The following is a 19,809-nucleotide window of genomic DNA, read 5'->3' as shown; positions in this document are numbered from 1 at the left end:
AGTAGATGATGAGAAGTTGTTTCCCCTTGTGGGAGAGTCTAGGACCAAAGGGCATAAACTCAGAGTAAGGAGTCGCCCATTTAAGGCAGAGATGAGGAGGAATTCCTTCTCTCAAAGGGTAGTGAATCTGTGGAATTCTTTACCGCAGAGGGCTGCAGGGGCTGGGTCGTTAAGCGTATTCAAGGCTGAGATAGACAGATTTTTAATCAGTAAGGGAATCAAGGGGGAAAAGGCAGGAAAGTGGAGTTGAGGATTCTCAGATCGGCCATAAACTCATTGAATGGCAGAGCAGACTCGATGGGCCGAATGGCCTACTTGTGTTCCTATGTCTTACGGTTTTATGGTAGCAGCACACGAGCCAAATTAAGGATGCAGGTGGGTGATGTTATGGAAGTGGAAAGTAAGCAGCCTTTACCAGCACAGGGTTGAATCGGAGATGCTGAAGTTGCAAAAAATCGGATTCTGCCTGAGTGAGTGACCAAGGATATGGATGGAATCACTGGTGAGGATACACAGTTTTTGATGATACAGAAGACAATAGATTTGGTCTTCCCATTGCTCAACTGGAAGAAATTGCAGCTCATCCAAGCTTTAGATGGTGGACAAGCATTCCAATGACACAGAGGAAGTGGAGGGATTTAGAACGGGGTGGGCGGTGAGACCCAAAAACACAGTGGTAATGGACTCAGGCTCAGCAAAACAACCAAAAAGTATGTGAATGGACACAGAGAACGGAATTTTCCTGGCTCCAGGTGGCAGGAGCAGATGCAGGATGGAGGGAGGGGTGGGACTGGTAAAATGCCAGGGAGTTGTGCAAAGATGGCTCCCCAACACAGTCGCATTCTGGAGGAAGCTTTCCAGCAATGGGAACAGCAATGTCTTGGCTGCCCGCCGAACTGAGGGTGGGCAGCCAGTTTAAATGATTAAATGAACTAATTAATAAGTTTAAGATGAAAGCAAAATACTGCAGTTGCTGGAAATCTGAAACAAAAAACAGAAAATGTTGGAAAAACTCAGCAGGCCTAGCAGCATCTGTGGAGAGAGAGAGAGACACAGAGTTAACGTTTCGAGTCGGTATGACCCCTTCTTCAGAGGGTCTTTAAGAGATTTTCCTGGGCCGCTGGCATTTTGTCAGTGGTGGAACAGCCCTTCCCGCAGCATGGGGAGAATGCCAGCTACATGGAGGCGGCTTCCCCTGTGGCTACGTGGGGGCCATCAAAGCCAGAGGTGCCATGCTACAGTGGTGGGACCGCTCGCACAAAATGACGTTCCGCAGCCCCAACGCTACTGGAGGGGTTTCACCTCTGCCTGCTTGGCCCACATAAAAATTGATTAAGTGTTCATCCTTCCAGGCCATTCCAAAATGGAGGTCCATGGTGTTCTCGCTGCAACCTCAGTCACTGCCACCTCTCAGTGGAGCTGCCGGGGCTCCAGAGCTGATTTTTAAACATTTAATTTATAGGATGTGGGCGTTGCTGGCGGCATTTATTGCCCATCCCTAACTGCCCTTCAGAAGGTGGTGGTGAGCTGCCTTCTTGAACCGCTGCAGTCCATGTGGTGTAGGTACGCCCACAGTGCTGTTAGGGAGGGAGTTCCAGGATTTTGACCCAGTGACAGTGAAGGAACGACGATATATTTCCAAGTCAGGATGGTGAGCGGCTTGGAGGGGAACTTCCAGGTGGTGGTGTTCCCATCTATCTGCTGCCCTTGACCTTCTAGATGGCTGTGGCCGTGGGTTTGGAAGGTGCTGCCTAAGGAGCCTTGGTAAGTTTCTGCCTGGGCCAGCAGTATGGACAGCCCCATATTTAATTGGCCACCTTCCTGCCTGTTGACTCTTAGCTACCACCTCGTGCCAATATCACGGGTAAGTCCCATCTCCCGCCCGAGAGTGATGATAGAACTTCCACTGCTTTGGCAACATCTTGCCCAAGATCTCTTGTAATGCTGCACAGAGGGAGAGATGACCATGTGCCGTTTTTAGGGGAAATGGGGTTAGTGGAGATGGGATAATTGGACCAGGTCACACACATGTAATTCAGCCCCTAATCTTAGGACATATATTCCATCCTTATATTCAATATGGTACTTTGATTTTGTGTTATAATTGAACAACAAAACATATGAAAATTTGGGAATTAGGGAAATAAACTCGCTCGGAACAGGAATTTCTCCACAATACAACCAGAGAAAATGGCAAAAAGCAAAGCTGATGCTCTACAGCTCCACCACTGGGTGAATACAGGGTTCACCAGTTTACAAAGATCATTTCCCTTATCAATCTGTATACAGGAAATTATGGGAAAAGGGGAGACCAAAAAGTGAGATAACAAGTAGTAAAACTTTTGATACAGGAAGTGCAGACCAATAAAGTTTTAAAAAATATATTATAGATAGATTTCAGGCAAAAAAATTGCTGAAAGGTTGAAACTGCAATCTGCTATCAACTCAACATTACCTTGCACTAAACTGTTGTGATTCACATTATAAACAATATAGTTTGTAGTGTAGCCTAGGGTAGGGGTCGGCAACTATGGCATGCATGCGGGATGATTTGAGTGGCACTTGCACTGCTAGTCCAATCAATGGCACAAAAAGTTCTAAATAAAAAAATATTTGGTCACTTGTTTATCCCGGGAAGGTTGTGTTACATTGATAAAAGATGTACAGAATTTAAATAGTAAATGCTTTGATTCATTACTGGGATATTTTTAAGTCCCAATTTACTGCTTACATTAGTGTCACGTAATGCAGAGCAGCGCACTGTGTTTGACGCTGTGCGTGCCCTCCGTTGTGATTTGTTTCACTGTAAATTGAGGGATGCATTTGACAAAATGTCAGCTCCTAAGAAAGCAAAGTTAGGTGTCCGTTCATTTCCGCCTTTCTGGACTGATGAGTTTGGATTTAGTCAAGAGAAGGATCGCGCTGTCTGTGCTTTGTGTTGTGAAAGTGGTAGGATCTGCATTTTAGTTTATTTTTAAAATGAAGCTTCTTAATCATTTTAAAAACCTCATTTACTTCACAAACAAAAATAGTTCAATAATATATAGAGACCTAATAAACATTAAAATGTATTACTGGCACGCAAAACCTTAAATTAGAGTGAATAAATGAAGACTTAGCATGCCACTTCTGAAAGGTTGCCAGCCCTTGTTCTAGGGTGTTTATTATCAAACATCAAATATAAGGTGCAACAAATACAATAAGCAGGTAATTTCTGGAACTGCCTTGAATCGTCAGTAACTTAATTTGGTATAATTTGATTTGGTTATCACAAATTGAAAATTCTAAAACATCTGGGCACTATGGCAACTTTTAAAACAGAAAAATATTTACAAAATAAATTTTAGAGAATAGCAGGCTTTTTGATTAATCCATTTGTGTCATTACACTAACTGAGACAAGGGTGCTGAGTGAATTGCAGTCAGTTCCCATCTTTCCTTTTTATCATGGGATCGCTACTACAAAACATTCTGGCTGACTGGTTTGCTCACCATCCAAGACACCTGTTACCTACCTTTGCTGCCTGCTGTGATAAAATGAAGTTCTTTGCTCGTCACCCCCAAGGCAGTGAAATCTTCATTCTCTGGTAGTAACATTACTGCTTCCACAGTCTATCGTGACTCAAGAGAAGATTTGCAAAGAAATTAGAAAATCAGTGAAAGGATTAGCAACCTGTTCTTTGAGAAGTTACTGAGAAAGTGATTTGCACAACAATTACTGTCTAAGGAAACTTTGTACAGAAATGGTTTTCTAAGAGTGAAGAATGGATTACATATTTGTTCTACAGGATTAATATCAAATCCACTTCATTTAAATAAAAGGAGAAATATATACATTTTGGATGAGACAAACAGCCTTACAAACTACACAAGGAAGCCACCCAGTGGGCAAACCAAGCAATAGCATTGGGTGTAACCAAAGGACAACTGTACTGCACCCATCTCCCTACTTGAAGAGTTAGGAGTGATTTTTGGCAGCACATTCAGGCACTAAAGATCCTTTAAGATGACCAAGACAGGGTCTTGAGCTGAAATTTCAATTTAGCCAGTATTCAGCGCATGATACATCTTGGGAAAGGAGTTGAAGCATGCACTAGGAACAGCTGCCCAGAAGCTGATTGTGTCAATTAAATACCTTCTAGCACTCATTAAAAGCAGCGTTCATTAAAGAAACTGCAAACATTTTGGTGGCTAGTATTTGTCCTTAACATGATCTCCTCTCCAGCTGTTTGGGAGTAAAAAAAGGTGTTAATGTGGAGTATTTTGCAATATTTTGTGTTAATGTGGATTTCAGGTGCTACTTAAAAGGATAGTCACCATTTCATGTTCATAGCTACTGTGAGACTAAAGAAAACCTCTAAAACACACTGGGATACTTACTGGGGCACTTTCCAGGTTCCACAAATGTTCTATCAACATTTATTCTGGAAATTCTGGGGCCTTCACCTAAAAAGAGTACTGTGCAACTCCACCTACTGTACGCCTTATAGGAGTCATGGGCATCTTCCTAGGGTACCTTGGTCTGAATGAGGAATGGGAGGAGGACACAAGGCCAAATGGAACAGCGCCAGCTGCTGCAGGGCAGAAAGCCAGGAGTGTGAAGTGACGTCGTCCCCCCACTGTGGGTCTGGGACATCCCTCCTCCTCTGGACATCTCCTGTATGCCTATGCCACGTCTGGGAACCTGTGCACCCTCTCCCTCGCCCCTGAGCCATCTTGTAATGTGTCGCTGTGTGTCAGACAGAGTACTCCACACCTTCATGAAAATTGTGCCTAATCAGCATTTGAGTGCCAAACCTGCAGGTGTGTGATTTAGCACCTCTGTGCCAATTCAAATTAAGGTCATCAACAATTAGGACATGTCTCATTAGCACTCCACCCTTAGGTGCCTGTTACTACCCTGAGGCCAAATAATCATCCAAGTGCATGTGGGGAAAAAAAATATGCCCAGCTAAGAGTACACAATTCATAAAGGAAGGATTTTTTTTATTTTAAAACTTTTCCAAGTTTAAAAATAGTTTCATTAGAAATCATATCAGCTCACCTCATACACTGGAACTGTTCTCTGTGACTTGTAGGTTTTCAAGTCCCATACAGTACATATTTTATCACGCCCAGAGCTGAATAAAACGAATAGTTTTATTATACTAGAAACAATAAGTTCAATCTTACATATTTTGCAGAACGTCTCTTAAAAGGTCTTTCTATTTTCGAATTCACATTAAAAACTGCACTGGTTTTCCTTTCATATAGATCATTCGGTTGTTAAAACTAACTTTAATTTCTTTGTAGTCTAGCATCATAACTACATTGGCCATAGTGTCCTGAAGCAACAGAGAATAAAAATTATCATGAAACCTGCTGCAAAGTACTTGAGCAAGGACAGGGCTGGGGGAGAGTGAAAACATCAGAGGGAAAGAAGCTTTGGAACAAATGTACAATTTTTATACCAAAAGGACTCATACAAACAAGAAAAATAAATGAGTAAATTTATTTTGCAAAAAAAAACCCAACTTAGAATTGCTCACAAAGCTGAAGATAATGATTGGTATCCATTTCTTACTTCTGGATAAGACACTATATATGCCTATTTGTTCAACAAAAACACAAGATTACTCACACCAGGCTATATATTACAACAAAAGTGTGTGTAAATTTCACAGTACCTGACAAGTGTATTTCCATCTGAAGTGAATGCCAGTGAAGTCACAGCACTGTAGTGAGCATCCAGCACCATAATACATTTACTGGTGTTCAGGTTCCAAAGCCGAACTTTATAGTCCATCGAAGAGGAAAATAGCTGAAGCCGTGATATGTCCGGATGAAATTCAACCAGGCTGCAAAGAGAAAGTGAGGGGGTGCCAAAAGACAAAGAAAGTAGAATCAGTGTAATCCTATTTAAGTTTACGGCAAATGTACTACCATCTCACCAGGCAGAGATTGGGATAGGTACTTCTTTGCCTTTTGAAACTTACATACAAACAGTTTTATATTTTTTTCTTAATCTGTGCTTAGCAGACATTACAATGCACCAACATACAACAATTCTAATATTTAGTCACATAGTTAATTTTTCTTACTGAACAACTCCAGAGGAACCCTTCAGATTGTGTGTGCAATACTGCTTGATAACATCCCAAATCTTGATTGTGCTATCACATCCTCCTGAAAAAGTAGACAAACAAACCATGATAGTTTCACTGCCTTTCATCAGAGTAACATTTCCAGCCAAATGTACCAGGTTGATCTACAGTGCAATCTACAAGGTCACTTTTGCACGTCGCAACATAGAATAGATAAAAGGATATAGGGATATACCTGTAGCCAATAAAGTTGAGGTAGAGTCAAAAGCCATGCTGGCCACAGGACTAGTGTGAATAGCTTTCCACGTACGAGTACACATTTTCTCCTTCCAGTCCCATTGTTTCAGGAGTAAAGCACGACTACTTGTCACCAGTATCTGCCAAGCAACACATGGACATGTAATATTAAGCATCATGTGTGACAAATCTGATAGATTCTTTCAGGAGGTGACAGGTATGGTTAAGTGGGGGTAATGCAGGAGATTTGGGTATATGGACTTTCAGAAAACCTTTGACAAGGTACTATACTGTTGGAGTAGATTTAGAGATATAGGATGAGGGGGAAAATTAGCAGTTTAGGATTAAAAGATAATTTGGAGGGAGAAAAGACTACAGGAGCTAAAGGCAATGTCTTCTGTTCTGGGAGGGTTTCTGGGATCACTTCTGTTTACTGCGCACAACACTGATTTGGATATAGGACTAGAGCAAGGATTCCCAAACCATGGGTTGTGACCCCCATTGGGGTCGCGGGTTGAGCAATTGGGATCACAAGCTCCCCCTCCTCAGTGGCAACAACGGTGACTGTGGAGTGGAGGCTCTGGTAGGACAGTCCTGGGATCAGCTCCGAGGCTCCATGAAAAACGGGCACTACCACTCAATCTGGGGTCATGCCGACTGTCAAGTGTTAAAATGGGGTCACAGTGGGAAAAAGTTTGGGAAGCACTGGAGCAAAAGGATGGTATCCAAATGCAGACAATCCAAAAATTGGAAGCAGAGTAAATAATTCCAAGGACCAACAGAAGCTGCAAAGAGGTCTTGATCTGGAGGAGTACGCTAAAAAGTCCAAAATAGAATTCAATTCCACCCTCTGTAGATGAAATGAAAGGTGTTCAGCATTGCCTGCCTGAGAGTCAAGACAAAAGTGTGCCAAGTCCTCAGAGTTGCTCAATGCTGATGGTGCCACATTAGCATGCCATACTGAGGAGCACCTTCAGCGACAAACGGATAGACTCTCTCACGCCCGTAAAAGGTTTGGTTTGACCATCAGCATCAGGAAGGCAAATGTCATGGTCCAGGATGCATTGGCAATGTGATGCTGGAGGTGGCTGATAGCTTCACATATCTGGGCTCCACAATCACAAGTAATCTGTCACTTGATGCTGAAATCAACACACACATCCCAAAAGCTGCAGCTGTTATGTCCAAGCTGAGTAAGAGTGTGAAGCAGCAACCTGACTGAGAATATCAAACTGCGCGTCCACCAAACTTGCAACCTCAGTACACTCCTCTACAGTGGTGAGACCTGACAACATAAGCTGGGATGGAGAAAAGGATGAACAGCTTCCACCTTCACTGTCTCAGGTGTATCATCAGCATCTCTTGGCAGGACAAGGTCACCAACTCAGATGTCCTGGAGCGTGCTAATTACATCAGCATACACTCATTGCCATGTCAACAATGTCTGCATTGGCTTGGCCATGTACATCGGATGGATGACAGCCGTATTCCAAAGATCTTCTGGAGGGTGAACTGGCCCCCAGGTCACGACATCCTGGACGTCCATTCCTCCACTACAAGGGCACCTGCAAGTGAGATATGAAGGTGATGGACACTGGCACAGACAACTGGGTGACAGTCGCCGAAGGCCATGACTTCTGGAAGCTGTCTGAACAGGCACTGGAAGAGGCGAGGCTGAATGGAAAGCTCAGCTGGCTGAGAAGGGGACCCAAAGAAAACAGAGACCAGCGAATCCTGTACCTTCTCAGCCCACTGCCTTCCTTTGCTGCAAATGCAACAAGAGACTGCCATGCCAGAGCGGGCTCCTGAGCCACACCAGACGATGTTTAACATGGAATTGCCCACCAAGGTGCAAACCATTGTCTCACGAGATGTAAGGCTGCCAGAGAGAATTCAATGTCAGTAACGAGGAAGTGGTACATTTTGCTCCTTCAGGTTACATCCCACAAATAAAACTGCTGGGGTGAAAAAAACAGATGAGAATGTTCAGATAGGAATAGCTGTGCACTAAATTAAGATTTGAGCTGAGATTGCAGCAATCTTTTAACCATGAGGGTGGGCTACAGACCCAAACCAGAATCCTGCCAAAGATGCTCCACAATAGTCTCACTGAGCAGAGCAAGTCCAATTGGCAGTGCGCGAATTCAAAAGTTCACAATATATTCATCAGCTGATGATGATGCTGAGTCACTCGCAGTTTTTCTCATCTCGGTAAATGATGGGTTAATTAATATGCTCACTGAAGGGAAATTACTCAGTTACAATTTCAAGCATTTTATTCCCTCTTTTAAAGAGCCCTTATCATTCCTACAGGCGGGTCTCCTAATAAGTCTGCTCTACAACCATCCATTAGATAAGACACAATCAGTTGTCACAAATCTTTCATTTTGTAGGGAAGCTTTTATCTGCCTCTGGAGAAATGCCTATGCTAATGTCGCATATGAACTAATCAGATTTAACAATGTCAGGCTGCACTACATAATCATATATCTTTTACTAAATTATGGTTACAAAGAGCAAAAACACTTTCTTTCCAGTAAGTACCTCATCATCAGGGCTGACACTGAAGCAGGTAATATCTTCTTGATCCTCCTGCAAGGCAGAACAGGGAAATTTTAATCAATTCAAACCAAACTGCATTCATGAAACCAGCTTGTGTAGTTACCCTATATACACAATACAAAATATGAATAAAAGCAACAACTGGAAAACATTTTTTTGGACCACAACTACAAAGTTTTGTATAAGCCTTGAAGTGCCACTTTGATTAAGGAACAATAAGTGACTCTATGAAACTTTGTGCAATATTTCACCATCTGTTACCCTCTAATAGAAACAATCCTAATTAATTCAGCAACGGACAGGCAGCATATCAATAATAGTAAGATATTCAGAGGTAAAATTTCTGCAGCGTTCGCCTGATCTCCTGCTGTAGGTATTGGTCGGTTACATCATTTTGGGAAGGTGTCCACTTAAGTTACAGCTGGTTATCAGGACAGCCTCAATGGAAATTCCAGCATTTGCCTTTTAGCCACATCAGAGGCCACTTGGAGAGGCAGGCATTAATCAGGGATAGTCAACATGGCTTTATCCAGGGAGATCATGTCTAACAAATTTGATTGAATTTTTTGAGGAGATGACTAATTGTGTAGATGAGGGTAGTGCAGTTGATACAGTCTACATGGACTTTAGTAAGGCTTTTGGCAAGGTCCTGCATGGGAGCCTGGGAGAATGGTCAAGGTGGTAAGAGCCCTTGGGAACCAGGGCAATTTGGCAATTTAAATCCAAAATTAGCTTAGTGGCAGGAGGCAGAGGGTGATGGTCAAAGGCTGTTTTTGTGATTGGAAACCTGTGACGAGTGGTGTACTACAGGGATCAGTGCTGGGACTCTTGCTGTTTGTAGTGTACATTAATAATTTAGACGTGAATATAGGAGGTATGATCAGTAAGTTCGCAGATGACATGAAAATTGGTGGTGTAAATAGTGAGGAGGACAGCCTTAGATTACAGGATGATATAGATAGGCTGGTAAGATGGGCAGAACCGTGGCAAATGGAATTTAATCCTGAGAAGTGAGAGGTGATGCTTTTGGGAGGGCTAACACGGCAAGGGAATACACAATGAATGGTAGGTCCCTAGGAAGTACAGAGGATCAGAGGGACCTTGGTATACATGTCCATAGATCTCTGAAGGCAGCAGCACAGGTAGATAAGGTGGTTAAGAAGGCATTTAGGATACTTGCCTTTATCAGCCAAGGCACAGAATATAAGAGCAGGAAGATTATGTTGGAGCTGTATAAAACTCTAGTTAGGCCACAGCTGGAGTACTGTGTGCAGTTCTAATCGCCACACTATAGGAAGGATGTGATTGCAATGGAGAGGGTACAGTGGAGGTTCACCAGGATGTTGCCTGGGCTGCAGTGTTTCAGCTATGAAGAGAGACTAGGGTTGTTTTCCTTAGAGCAGAGAAGGCTGAGGGGGGTCCTGATAGAGGTCTACAAAATTATGAGGGGCATAAATAGGGGTAGTTAGGAAGAAACGTTTTCCCTTAGTAGAAGTGTCAATAACCAGGGGGTATAGATTTAAGGTAAGGGGCAGGAGGTTTAGAGGGGATTTGAGGAAAAAGTTTTTTCACCCAGAGGGTGGTTGGAATCTGGAACACACTGCCTGAGGGGGTGGTAGAGGCAGGAACCCTCACAACATTTAAGAAGTATTTAATTGAGAACTTGAAATGCCATAGCATACAGGGCTACAGTCCAAGTGCTGGAAAATGGGATTAGAATAGATAGGTGCTTGATGGCTGGCATGGACACGATGGGCTGAAGGGCCTGCTTCTGTGCTATATAACTCTATGACTCATTGTCAGTAATCACACAGGTAGTGATCAGTCCAATCTGATGGGATGATATCTTTTTGGTTCACTGAAGGGTTCAATCTGAAATATTTGTCTGACTATGCATCTGGAAAATGCCGTGGAACTTTTTTCTACATTAAAAAGGCACTACATAAATTCAAGTTGTTGAAGAACTCGAATGTGAAAAAGGTTTGCCTCAATCTAGCTGCTACCATGTTTGGGCACACAGCACAAAACCCTCCCAAAATTGCCAATCTCAGTCAGAGGAATTTCTAAATTTGCGGATAATAACAAATTGTGGAAATTTTCAATATTGAGGTAACTGTAACAAATTATAGGACAGGAATAAACATGCACAATGACGCAAATGAAGTTCAGCACTGGTAAATATGAATTGGTACATTTTGGTAGGGAGAATAGGGAGGTCACTTATTGTAAGATGCAAGATTAGGCGGGGTAGAGGAACAAAGGGATCTCAGAGTACAAATACTTCAATCACTACAAGTTCTGCCACATGTTAACAAGGCTATGTAGAAAAGCAAACCAAGCACTAGGCTTTATTTCTAGAGGGATAGAATTGAAAAGTAGGGAAGTTATGCCAAACCAGCATCAAACCTTGGTTAGACCAAACTTAAGAGTATTGTGTGCAGTTCTGGTGACCATATTGTAAAAAAGAATTTAGAAGCACTGAGGAGGGTGCAGAGGCAATTTTCAAGGATGATTCCAGAAATGTCTGGATATGGGCGTCAGATAAGGGTGAACAGACTAGGTCTCTTTTCTCTTGAAAAACAAATGTTGCAGTGACCTAATCGAGGTCTTTAAAATTCTGAATGGTTTTGATAGAATGGATTGAGAGGGAATGTTTCCACTTGTGGGGAAGAGCACAAGCACAGGTCATCAATATAAGATAGTTATAAAGAAATCCAAAAGGGAATTCAGGAGGAACTTCTTTACCCAAAGAGTAGTGAGAATGTGGAACTCGCTACCTTAGTGAGTGTTGAAGCAAATAGTATAGATGCATTTAAGGAGAGGCTGGACAAGCATTTGAGGGAGAAGGGAATAGATGGTCACGATGGTAGATTTAGATGAGGAAAGACAAGAGTGCAGCATGGACTGGTTGGGGCGAATGGCCTGTTTACGTGCTGTACATTCAATGTATGTAAAATGGCTTTTGGAGGAAATAGAAACAGGTCACATGGAAACTCTAAAGGGAAGACTTTGAATGTTCGCGCTGAGGTATACTATTGAAATAGAGTTTAGGGAAATTTGGGCTCTGCATTTAATATTATACTGAACTGGAAGTGTGTAATAATGATAAAGTTGTAAACGAAAACTTCTCCATCGTGCAACGCTAACACATTGCATATTAAGCACAAAATTAAGGAAATGTAAATAAATAGAAACGGAGTCCTTTGATGGTATAGTATGGAAAGTTTCTATTGGTACAGGAGTGGAAGGTCTTGGTTTGCATCACATTCTGCACAAAAAGAAAGTATCAGCAGCACCAAGAGTGAGGAACAGAAAGACATTCATACCAAAGTAAATTCCATACCTGCTCAATACTCTTTGTGACCTTTCCTGTTCGAATATCGATGACATTGACCTTTGTTCCACAAGTACAGAACATGTATGTTCCATCTTTATTGATCTGCATGGGAAGAAGTAGAATATATTCGAAGTAACACATTTCAGAACAAAGGGAAGCTGTTTCCACCTCCAAATGGACAGCAGGGGCCCAAAGTCTGTCAAAATAAGCTAAGGAATGGATGTTTTATTTCTCTTTTTTAGACAGAATGTAAGACATATCAAACATAAATTAAATTAATCAAACAAAAATCAAAAGTGAAAACAAATTAAGACAGAGAAAAAGGTAGAGAAAGTTAGAATGAAGAAAATGCTAATGTTACATTCAGGCTATATTTCAGTAACTTTCTTACTGTAATTTTTTTTTGTTCTTTCATGGGATGTGGGCAACGTTGCCCACATCCCATGAAAGAACAAAAAAAAATTACAGTAATACCTAAGGTCAAAATTACAGTAATACCTAAGGTCAACATTCGTTGCCTATCCTGAATTGCCCCTGAACTAAGTGACTTGCTAGGCCATTACAGAGGGCAGTTAAGAGTCAACCACACTGCTGTAGGATCTGGAATCACATGCAGGCCAGACCAGGTAAGGATGGCAGATTTCTTTCCCTAAAGGACATTAGTGAACTAGATGGGATTTCACAACAATGATAACTTTGTGGTCACCGTTACTGAAACTAACATTATGTTCCAGATTTATCACCTGAATTTAAATTCCACCAGCTGCCAAAGTGGGATTCAAACCCACATCCCCAGAGTATTAGCCTGGGTCACTGGATTACTGTCCAGTGACATTACCATTACGCCACCATCTCCCCCTATGATGTTTCAGCATCATAGTGCAGGAATGAAGAGCCTGTAAAATCAGCACTACCAAGGCTGTTTGAACCATAGAACCATAGAACACTACAGCACAGAAAACAGGCCATTTGGCCCTTCTAGTCTGCGCCGAAATATTATTCCGCTAGTCCCATTGACCTGCACCTCGTCCATAACCCTCCAGACCTCTCCCATCCAGGTATCTATCTAATTTATTCTTAAAACTTAAGAGTGAGCCTGCATTTACCACGTCAGATGGTAGCTCGTTCCACACTCTCACCACTCTCTGAGTAAAGAAATTCCTCCTAATGTTCCCCCTAAACCTTTCCCCTTTCACCCTAAAGCCATGTCCTCTCGTGTTTATTTCTCCTAAACTCGCATTTACTCTGTCTATACCCCTGGTTGCCTTTCAACTTCTTCCTCTTCCAATTTTTTGTAGATCCACTTTTTAGTACAAAAAATGTCGATGATGGGCTACATAACCATCATGAATAAATGTTCTTTGATACAGTTGAATCACATTGTACAAACATGCCAAGAAATTCAAAGGATCCAGATCTTAAAATGAGTAAAACTTGTTTAGTTATAACATATTCATCAAATTATTGATTTGCAATTATTTTACATCACATTTATGAAATAGCAATATCAAAGTTGTATGACAGAATCCTTTGCATTTCAATATTCTGTAGCATTTATACTAAACAATCTTAAGAGTTTAAACATTAATGAAAACGTTAAATTTGCAATAAATTAAAAAATACCTGCACTTTTCCACCTTTGTAAAATGGTTCAATTTTGCTGGAAACAGCATAGCTGGAAGAGATTTAAACTTTGAGTTAAACACGGATTGAGAAAAACAGTAATTTAGTGAACTTTTGCATTTGACTGAAACAAGGGCAAGGAAACATCTTTTAGCCTTCCGAAGGTGCACTTTCAAGGATTTCAAGTTATGGGTCACTGTCCTCTTAACTCAAGGTTCAGGTCTATTGTCTGCCAAATACTTCATGCTCATTTTCTACACAGAACTCCAAATGCCTTGGATGATACAGGTTCACTATTCCTAAAGCGCAAGAATGCCTGCAGATATAGAAAAGCAGTCTCAATTTATATCTTTAAATTGTTTCTTCAGTTCTTTCACTACATTCAGTTGGCCCTGTACAATGTTACCACCAGGATCTCAGTTATTGAGCATTACATTTTCAGGTTTTTAATTCAGATATTTCTGTTGTTGAGCACTTATTCCTTATAAACTGCCTTTGCCTGCCCAATTGCTAAGTAATTGGGAGAAATTCTAGGGATCAAGCTGAGAGCCTTCATTACTATGTTTTAATTACTGATTATATCGTATGCATTCTCACATGATTTTCCTTAACTTCAGAAGTCAGTAGAATAGACACTTAACTTGATGATAACTTAGGTTACAAACTGTCCAACAGATTTCTTAATTAGTAAATGGAGGTGACAGAAGGACACATTGCAGTGATCACAGATTTAACTATCATGCCTTGAAAACTAGAAAATTAACAGTCACTCATACTCTGCTAATCAACAATGTAAATCGGGCCAGACACCAGGGAAAATGCTCTCCATGGCTCAGTGCCAACGGCAGGGCCTCGTAGCAGCAAGTTGCAAAAATCACAGACATATTGCAGGGGAATTTTAATCTACCAGGGTGGGTGGGCTTTTGTGTGGATGACGTGCTAAAACACCAGAAACTGCCAGCATATCAGAGCGCAGGATCCTGCTGACTTCCATTTCTTCAGCACATGGTGAAACGCCCATGGGACAAAAGGTTTTTTTTTATTAATTCATGGGATGTGGGCTTCGCTGGCTGGGCCAGCATTTATTGCCCATCCCTAGTTGCCCTTGAGAAGGTGGTGGTGGGCTGCATCCTTGAGCCGCTGCAATCAATGTGGTGTACGTACACCCATAGTTTGGAAGGGAGTTCGGGGATTGTGACCCAGTGACAGTGAAGGAATGGCAATATATTTCCAAGTCAGGATGGTGAGTGACTTGGAGGGGAACTTCCAGGTGGTGGTGTTCCCATCTATCTGCTGCCCTTGTCCTCCTAGATGTTAGTGGTCGTGGGGTTGGAAGGTGCTGTCGAAGGAGCCTTGGTGAATTCCTGTAGTGCATCTTGTACATGATTCACACTGCTGTGCATCAGTGGTGGAGGGAGTGAATGTTTGTGGTTGTGGTGCCAATCAAGTGGGCTGCTTTGTCCTAGCTTCTTGAGTATTGTGGGAGCTGCACTCACCTAGGCAAGCAGGGAGTATTCCATCACACTCCTGACTTGTGCGTTGTAGATGGTGGACAGTCTTTGGGGAGTCAGTGAGTTACTCGTTGCAGGGTTCCTAGCCTCTGACCTGCTCTTGTAACCAGCATATTCATATGGCTAGTCCAATTCAGTTTCTGGTCAATGGTAACCCCTAGGATGTTGATAGTAGGGGATTCAGTGATGGTAATGACATTGAACATCATGGGGTGATAGGTGGAATCTCTCTTGCTGGAGATGGTCATTGCCTGACACTTGTATGGCGAGAATGTTACTTGCCATTTGTCAGCCCAAGCCTGGATATTGTCCAGATCTAGCTGCATTTGGACTTGGACTGCTTCAGTATCTAAGGAGTCACAAATGGTGCTGAACATAGTGTAATCATCAGCAAACATCCCCACTTCTGACTTTATGATGGAAAGAAGGTCATTGATGAAGCAGCTGAAGATGGTTGGGCCGAGGACATTACCCTAAGGAACTCCTGCAGTGATGTCCTGGAGCTGAGATGACTGACCTCCAACAACCACAACTACCTTCCTTTATGCTAGGTATGACACTTAAATGGGTTAAATGTTTATTAACTGTAGTTCTAAACTAAGGATTCGGACTTTAAATCTGAGAGTACAAATTTGACAGGCTTGTAGAACTCCCCAGATTAAACACGGCGAAGGACTGTAGGAATTGACTGGCCTAGGCAATTGACTGGCAAGAAAGGCTTTTGCTCACAGGACTGGAAGGGCTTGCTTTGGAAGTCATTTCCAATACTTTGGTCTGCTACCTTGCAGTTTTTTGCCTTTGATCAGCACTTCCAATCTGTCAGCTTTCACTACACCACGGGAGCATCCTACACAGCTCTACCTTGGACCTCTGATGAGGAACAAGAGCAGCAGCAGCGACAGCACCAGCAGCAGTGACAGCACCAGCAGCAGTGGCAGCACCAGCAGCAGTGGCAGCACCAGCAGCAGTGGCAGCACCAGCAGCAGTGGCAGCACCAGCAGCAGTGGCAGCACCAGCAGCAGTGGCAGCACCAGCAGCAGTGGCAGCACCAGCAGCAGTGGCAGCACCAACAGTAGCAGACTTCTCCTCATCCACCTGCCGCTATTCAGGACAGAGCGCCAGCTCACAGGAGGTGAAACCCCCAACATAAGACATACAGGCAGGGAATGAGCTTCTCAGGCATGACTGAGCACTAATACCTCATGATGCTCAAGCTTGCAATCAGATGAATGTTGACATTTGCAACTCCTGGAAGACGACTTCCTTCCAGGAGGGCCAACTGGCCAAACCTTGTCAGTAGTGGTCAAAGTCACCACAGACCTGAATTTCCTCACCTCCAGCTCCTTCCTGGTGACAACTGTCAAATCTCAGAATATACAGTTGTAGTGCAAATGCATCTTGTAACTAAATACAAACATCAGTAGCACACCCACATCACAAAATCCATAAATTTCTCTTTGCTGTAAGAACTTTGACTCACAATTAGTATTTCTTTATCCCAAATAGTAGTTTAGGCAGTTCCCAACCCTTTTCTAAAACGTTTCTGTTGACATGGCACTCGTTGACTTGCCTCTGCCCTGCGTCTACACTTCAGCTACAAAAGGCTTTAATATCACAAAATTGCCAATTGTTAAAAGGTTGATTGTTCAAAAGACATCACTTGCCACAATCCATTTAAATTATTTAATCTCACTAAACAAATTACAATCTCACAATGGAAACTTCTGAATGTTTTTTCCTCCCAGCTCATAAAATAAAGGAGTGCATTCAAATGCCCTGTTAAGCACTGGTGTGGACTGATTTGGGTCTTGTACCAATACTAAATTGGGGTCTAAATCAAAAATAGGAGCCCGACCTGACACACGAGGGACCAACTACTCAGAGGGGGTAGTTTCAAAGTTTCTGCTTTATACTAACTACACCAGTTAAAGCTGTTTTACATCTACACTTAAATCTACTCAACCTGTTGAGAAGCCTGGGGTTCTTCTCTCCCATTTGCTAAACATCTAATTTAATAGCGGGGGAAAGACCAAACAGGTCTAAATTATTCAGACTACAAAATGCACCTCCTATCCACAATGAAAATGTTGCCTCAGGATCAGTTACATTCTTTTCATTTAAACCTGATAGATTCCTACACACAACTTACTTTACACAGTCCCAGCAGCTCAGACCTTAGCTACCTCACATCGTGAATACTCAGGGACTGTGTGTGTGGGATCATGCTGACTTCATTAAAAGTAGCCACGATTTAAGGTACACTGAACCGGCTTAAAGTAAGTTTTTAGCAATCACAGTTCCACAGCACCGCGACCCACATGGGAACAAGAGTTTACAAGAGTCTCATTCCCGGCCGATCAGAATCCAACTGAAGAACCTGGGACTGAGCTTTATCTTTCCGACTGCAAGGGAAGGAGGAGATATGAACCCAGGATCAGGAGGAAGCAGTGCCTCATTCGGAGGGTCCGACAGCGAGACTGGGACCACACTCACTTTGTCTTGAACTGTATTGCGGTGGCTGCCATGGCCCTGGTTCATTCCGCTGGGTTGAACTCCCCCTCCTCGTTCCTCAGGCCGCCATCTCCCCAGCCCAACACGTTTCCAGCTCCACACCGGCCGCTTCCGGCGCGCGGCATAGACGTCACAAGCGGCGCTCTGAGCATGACGCAGCCTCATCCCCATAGCAACAGCACACAGTGAGTAACGGCTCCACTTTAATCTGTGTGAAATATAAATAGAAACATGGGCCCTTTGAGCCTGCTCCGCCATTCAATATGATCATGGTTGATCCTCTATCTCTACGTCATATTCCTGCTTTCTCTCCGTATATCCAAAATTTTATCAATTTCTTTCTTGAATATACTCAGTGACCCAGCCTCCACAGCCCTCTGTGGTAGAGAATTCCACTGGCCGACCACCCTCTGAGTGAAGAAATGTTTCCTCATCTCAGTCCTAAATGGCCTGCCCCGTATTGTGGCCCCTGGTTCTGGACTCTTCAACCAGGGGAAACATCCTCCCTGCACCTAGCCCAGTTATGGGACTTTGCCCACTCTGGGTGAACGTATTCCTGCAGGTGCCTCATATTTTTCATCACTGTACAGGAGGCCATTAGCCCCATCCAGCTTATGCTAGCCCCTTGGAAGAGGTTTTCCCTTTGCCCCACTCCTGCTTTTTCCCCATCGCTCTGCAAAAATGTTCCCTTTCAAAAGGGAATTGGATGTATGCATTTCTAGGGCTAAGGGGAAAGTATGGAGAAGTAGGACTAATCAGATACATTTTGCTCAATAGGCTGAATAGCCTCCATCTGTGCTGTATCATTCTATGTTTCTAAATATATATTCAATTCGCTTCTCAACATTACTATTGAACCTGTTTCACCTTCAGGCAATGACACTCCAAATCATAACAACTTGTTGCATAAATTTATCCTCATTTTCCCTCTGGTTCTTTTTTCAATTATATTATTTTTATGTCCTCCAGTTACATACTATCCTGCCACGTACTGGAAACATTTTTTCCTTATTTACTCTATCTTACATGTCATACCGTGGAAAATCGGTTCTGATCCAGAATTCTGAGCTTGTCAGTGGTTCACAAACCTCTCACAGCATGTGAAGACTACCACAAAGGCGATGGACAGCAGGCTTCAGTCACTCCCATAACTGCAACTTATTTTGAGTTGTGGAAGAGAAAAATGGCAAATTGATGAAGAAAGAAGTCTCATTATGTGCAAACCAACCCTTTAAACAACAGCAGCTTCACCTTAAAATTTTGTAGCAAACTGAATCAGTATTTTATGTTACATCCAAACATATGTCCATACCCATCTTTAAACAACCCTTGAATGTAATAATAAAACAAACCTCAAGCTTTAGTCGTGCAACTCTTCAAGCCCATTCTGCCATTCAGTTAGATCATAGCTGATCTGCAAATCATCTCATAAAATGCAGACGGTTGTGCAGACTCGCATCTTCCTTCAACTATCCCTTGCCACCTTTAACTGTTTTGCTTCATGTATATGAGTACATCCGATCCATGTTGTGATGTCTGAAAAGGCATTTTTGCATTTTGTCTGGTGGCTTCAGCACACAGCGACAGCACCGTAACTTTGGTTAACTTATCTACTCTTTAGGTGTCTTGTTCACAAGTTTGTGTGGGAACAACAGGATTGCAAAGTTGCAGGTGCATACAAGTGCCATGTGTGTACAAAGATTTCATCAGCATTCTTCAATAACCTCAGGAGCTATCAGATAGTGTGAAAGTTTAAATTTTTTTTTAGTAAATGTTCACAAACAGATTTAAACCTAGAAACACTATCTGTCAGCATGAAATGATGACAAGTGGCGTATGTGGATGTGATTTTTTTTATGTCAGGAGACCATGAAAAAGAGGGCATTAAAATTTGGTTCACTTTACAATAAAATACATTTCTGGCTTTTTATGTTTGGTCAGGTAGT

The 19,809-nt window shown here is 42.4% G+C and overlaps 2 protein-coding genes across 2 annotated transcripts in view; one reads left to right on the top strand and one right to left on the bottom strand.

Moving 5' to 3' along the window:
- tbl3 (transducin beta like 3) overlaps positions 1-17,979 on the bottom strand; it is a 64,940-nt gene extending 46,961 nt beyond the window's left edge. Inside the window, exons 1-9 of the mRNA XM_078558662.1 lie at positions 17,846-17,979; positions 13,842-13,893; positions 12,225-12,320; positions 8,864-8,911; positions 6,318-6,459; positions 6,080-6,164; positions 5,666-5,836; positions 5,044-5,119; positions 3,515-3,611 (exon numbers count right to left, since the gene is read on the bottom strand). Of these exons, the coding sequence (XP_078414788.1) occupies positions 3,515-3,611; positions 5,044-5,119; positions 5,666-5,836; positions 6,080-6,164; positions 6,318-6,459; positions 8,864-8,911; positions 12,225-12,320; positions 13,842-13,893; positions 17,846-17,877 (799 nt within the window). The 5' untranslated portion in view covers positions 17,878-17,979. The remainder of the gene's footprint in view (positions 1-3,514; positions 3,612-5,043; positions 5,120-5,665; positions 5,837-6,079; positions 6,165-6,317; positions 6,460-8,863; positions 8,912-12,224; positions 12,321-13,841; positions 13,894-17,845) is intronic.
- A 45-nt stretch (positions 17,980-18,024) lies between these two features.
- rnf151 (ring finger protein 151) overlaps positions 18,025-19,809 on the top strand; it is a 36,691-nt gene continuing 34,906 nt past the window's right edge. Inside the window, exon 1 of the mRNA XM_078559286.1 lies at positions 18,025-18,048. The gene's annotated coding sequence lies outside the window, so the exon portion shown is untranslated. The remainder of the gene's footprint in view (positions 18,049-19,809) is intronic.

The sequence above is a fragment of the Cetorhinus maximus genome, chromosome 15, assembly GCF_964194155.1.
Source record: "Cetorhinus maximus chromosome 15, sCetMax3.hap1.1, whole genome shotgun sequence".
NCBI lineage: Eukaryota > Metazoa > Chordata > Chondrichthyes > Lamniformes > Cetorhinidae > Cetorhinus > Cetorhinus maximus.
This window is presented reverse-complemented; position numbering and strand designations above follow the sequence as displayed.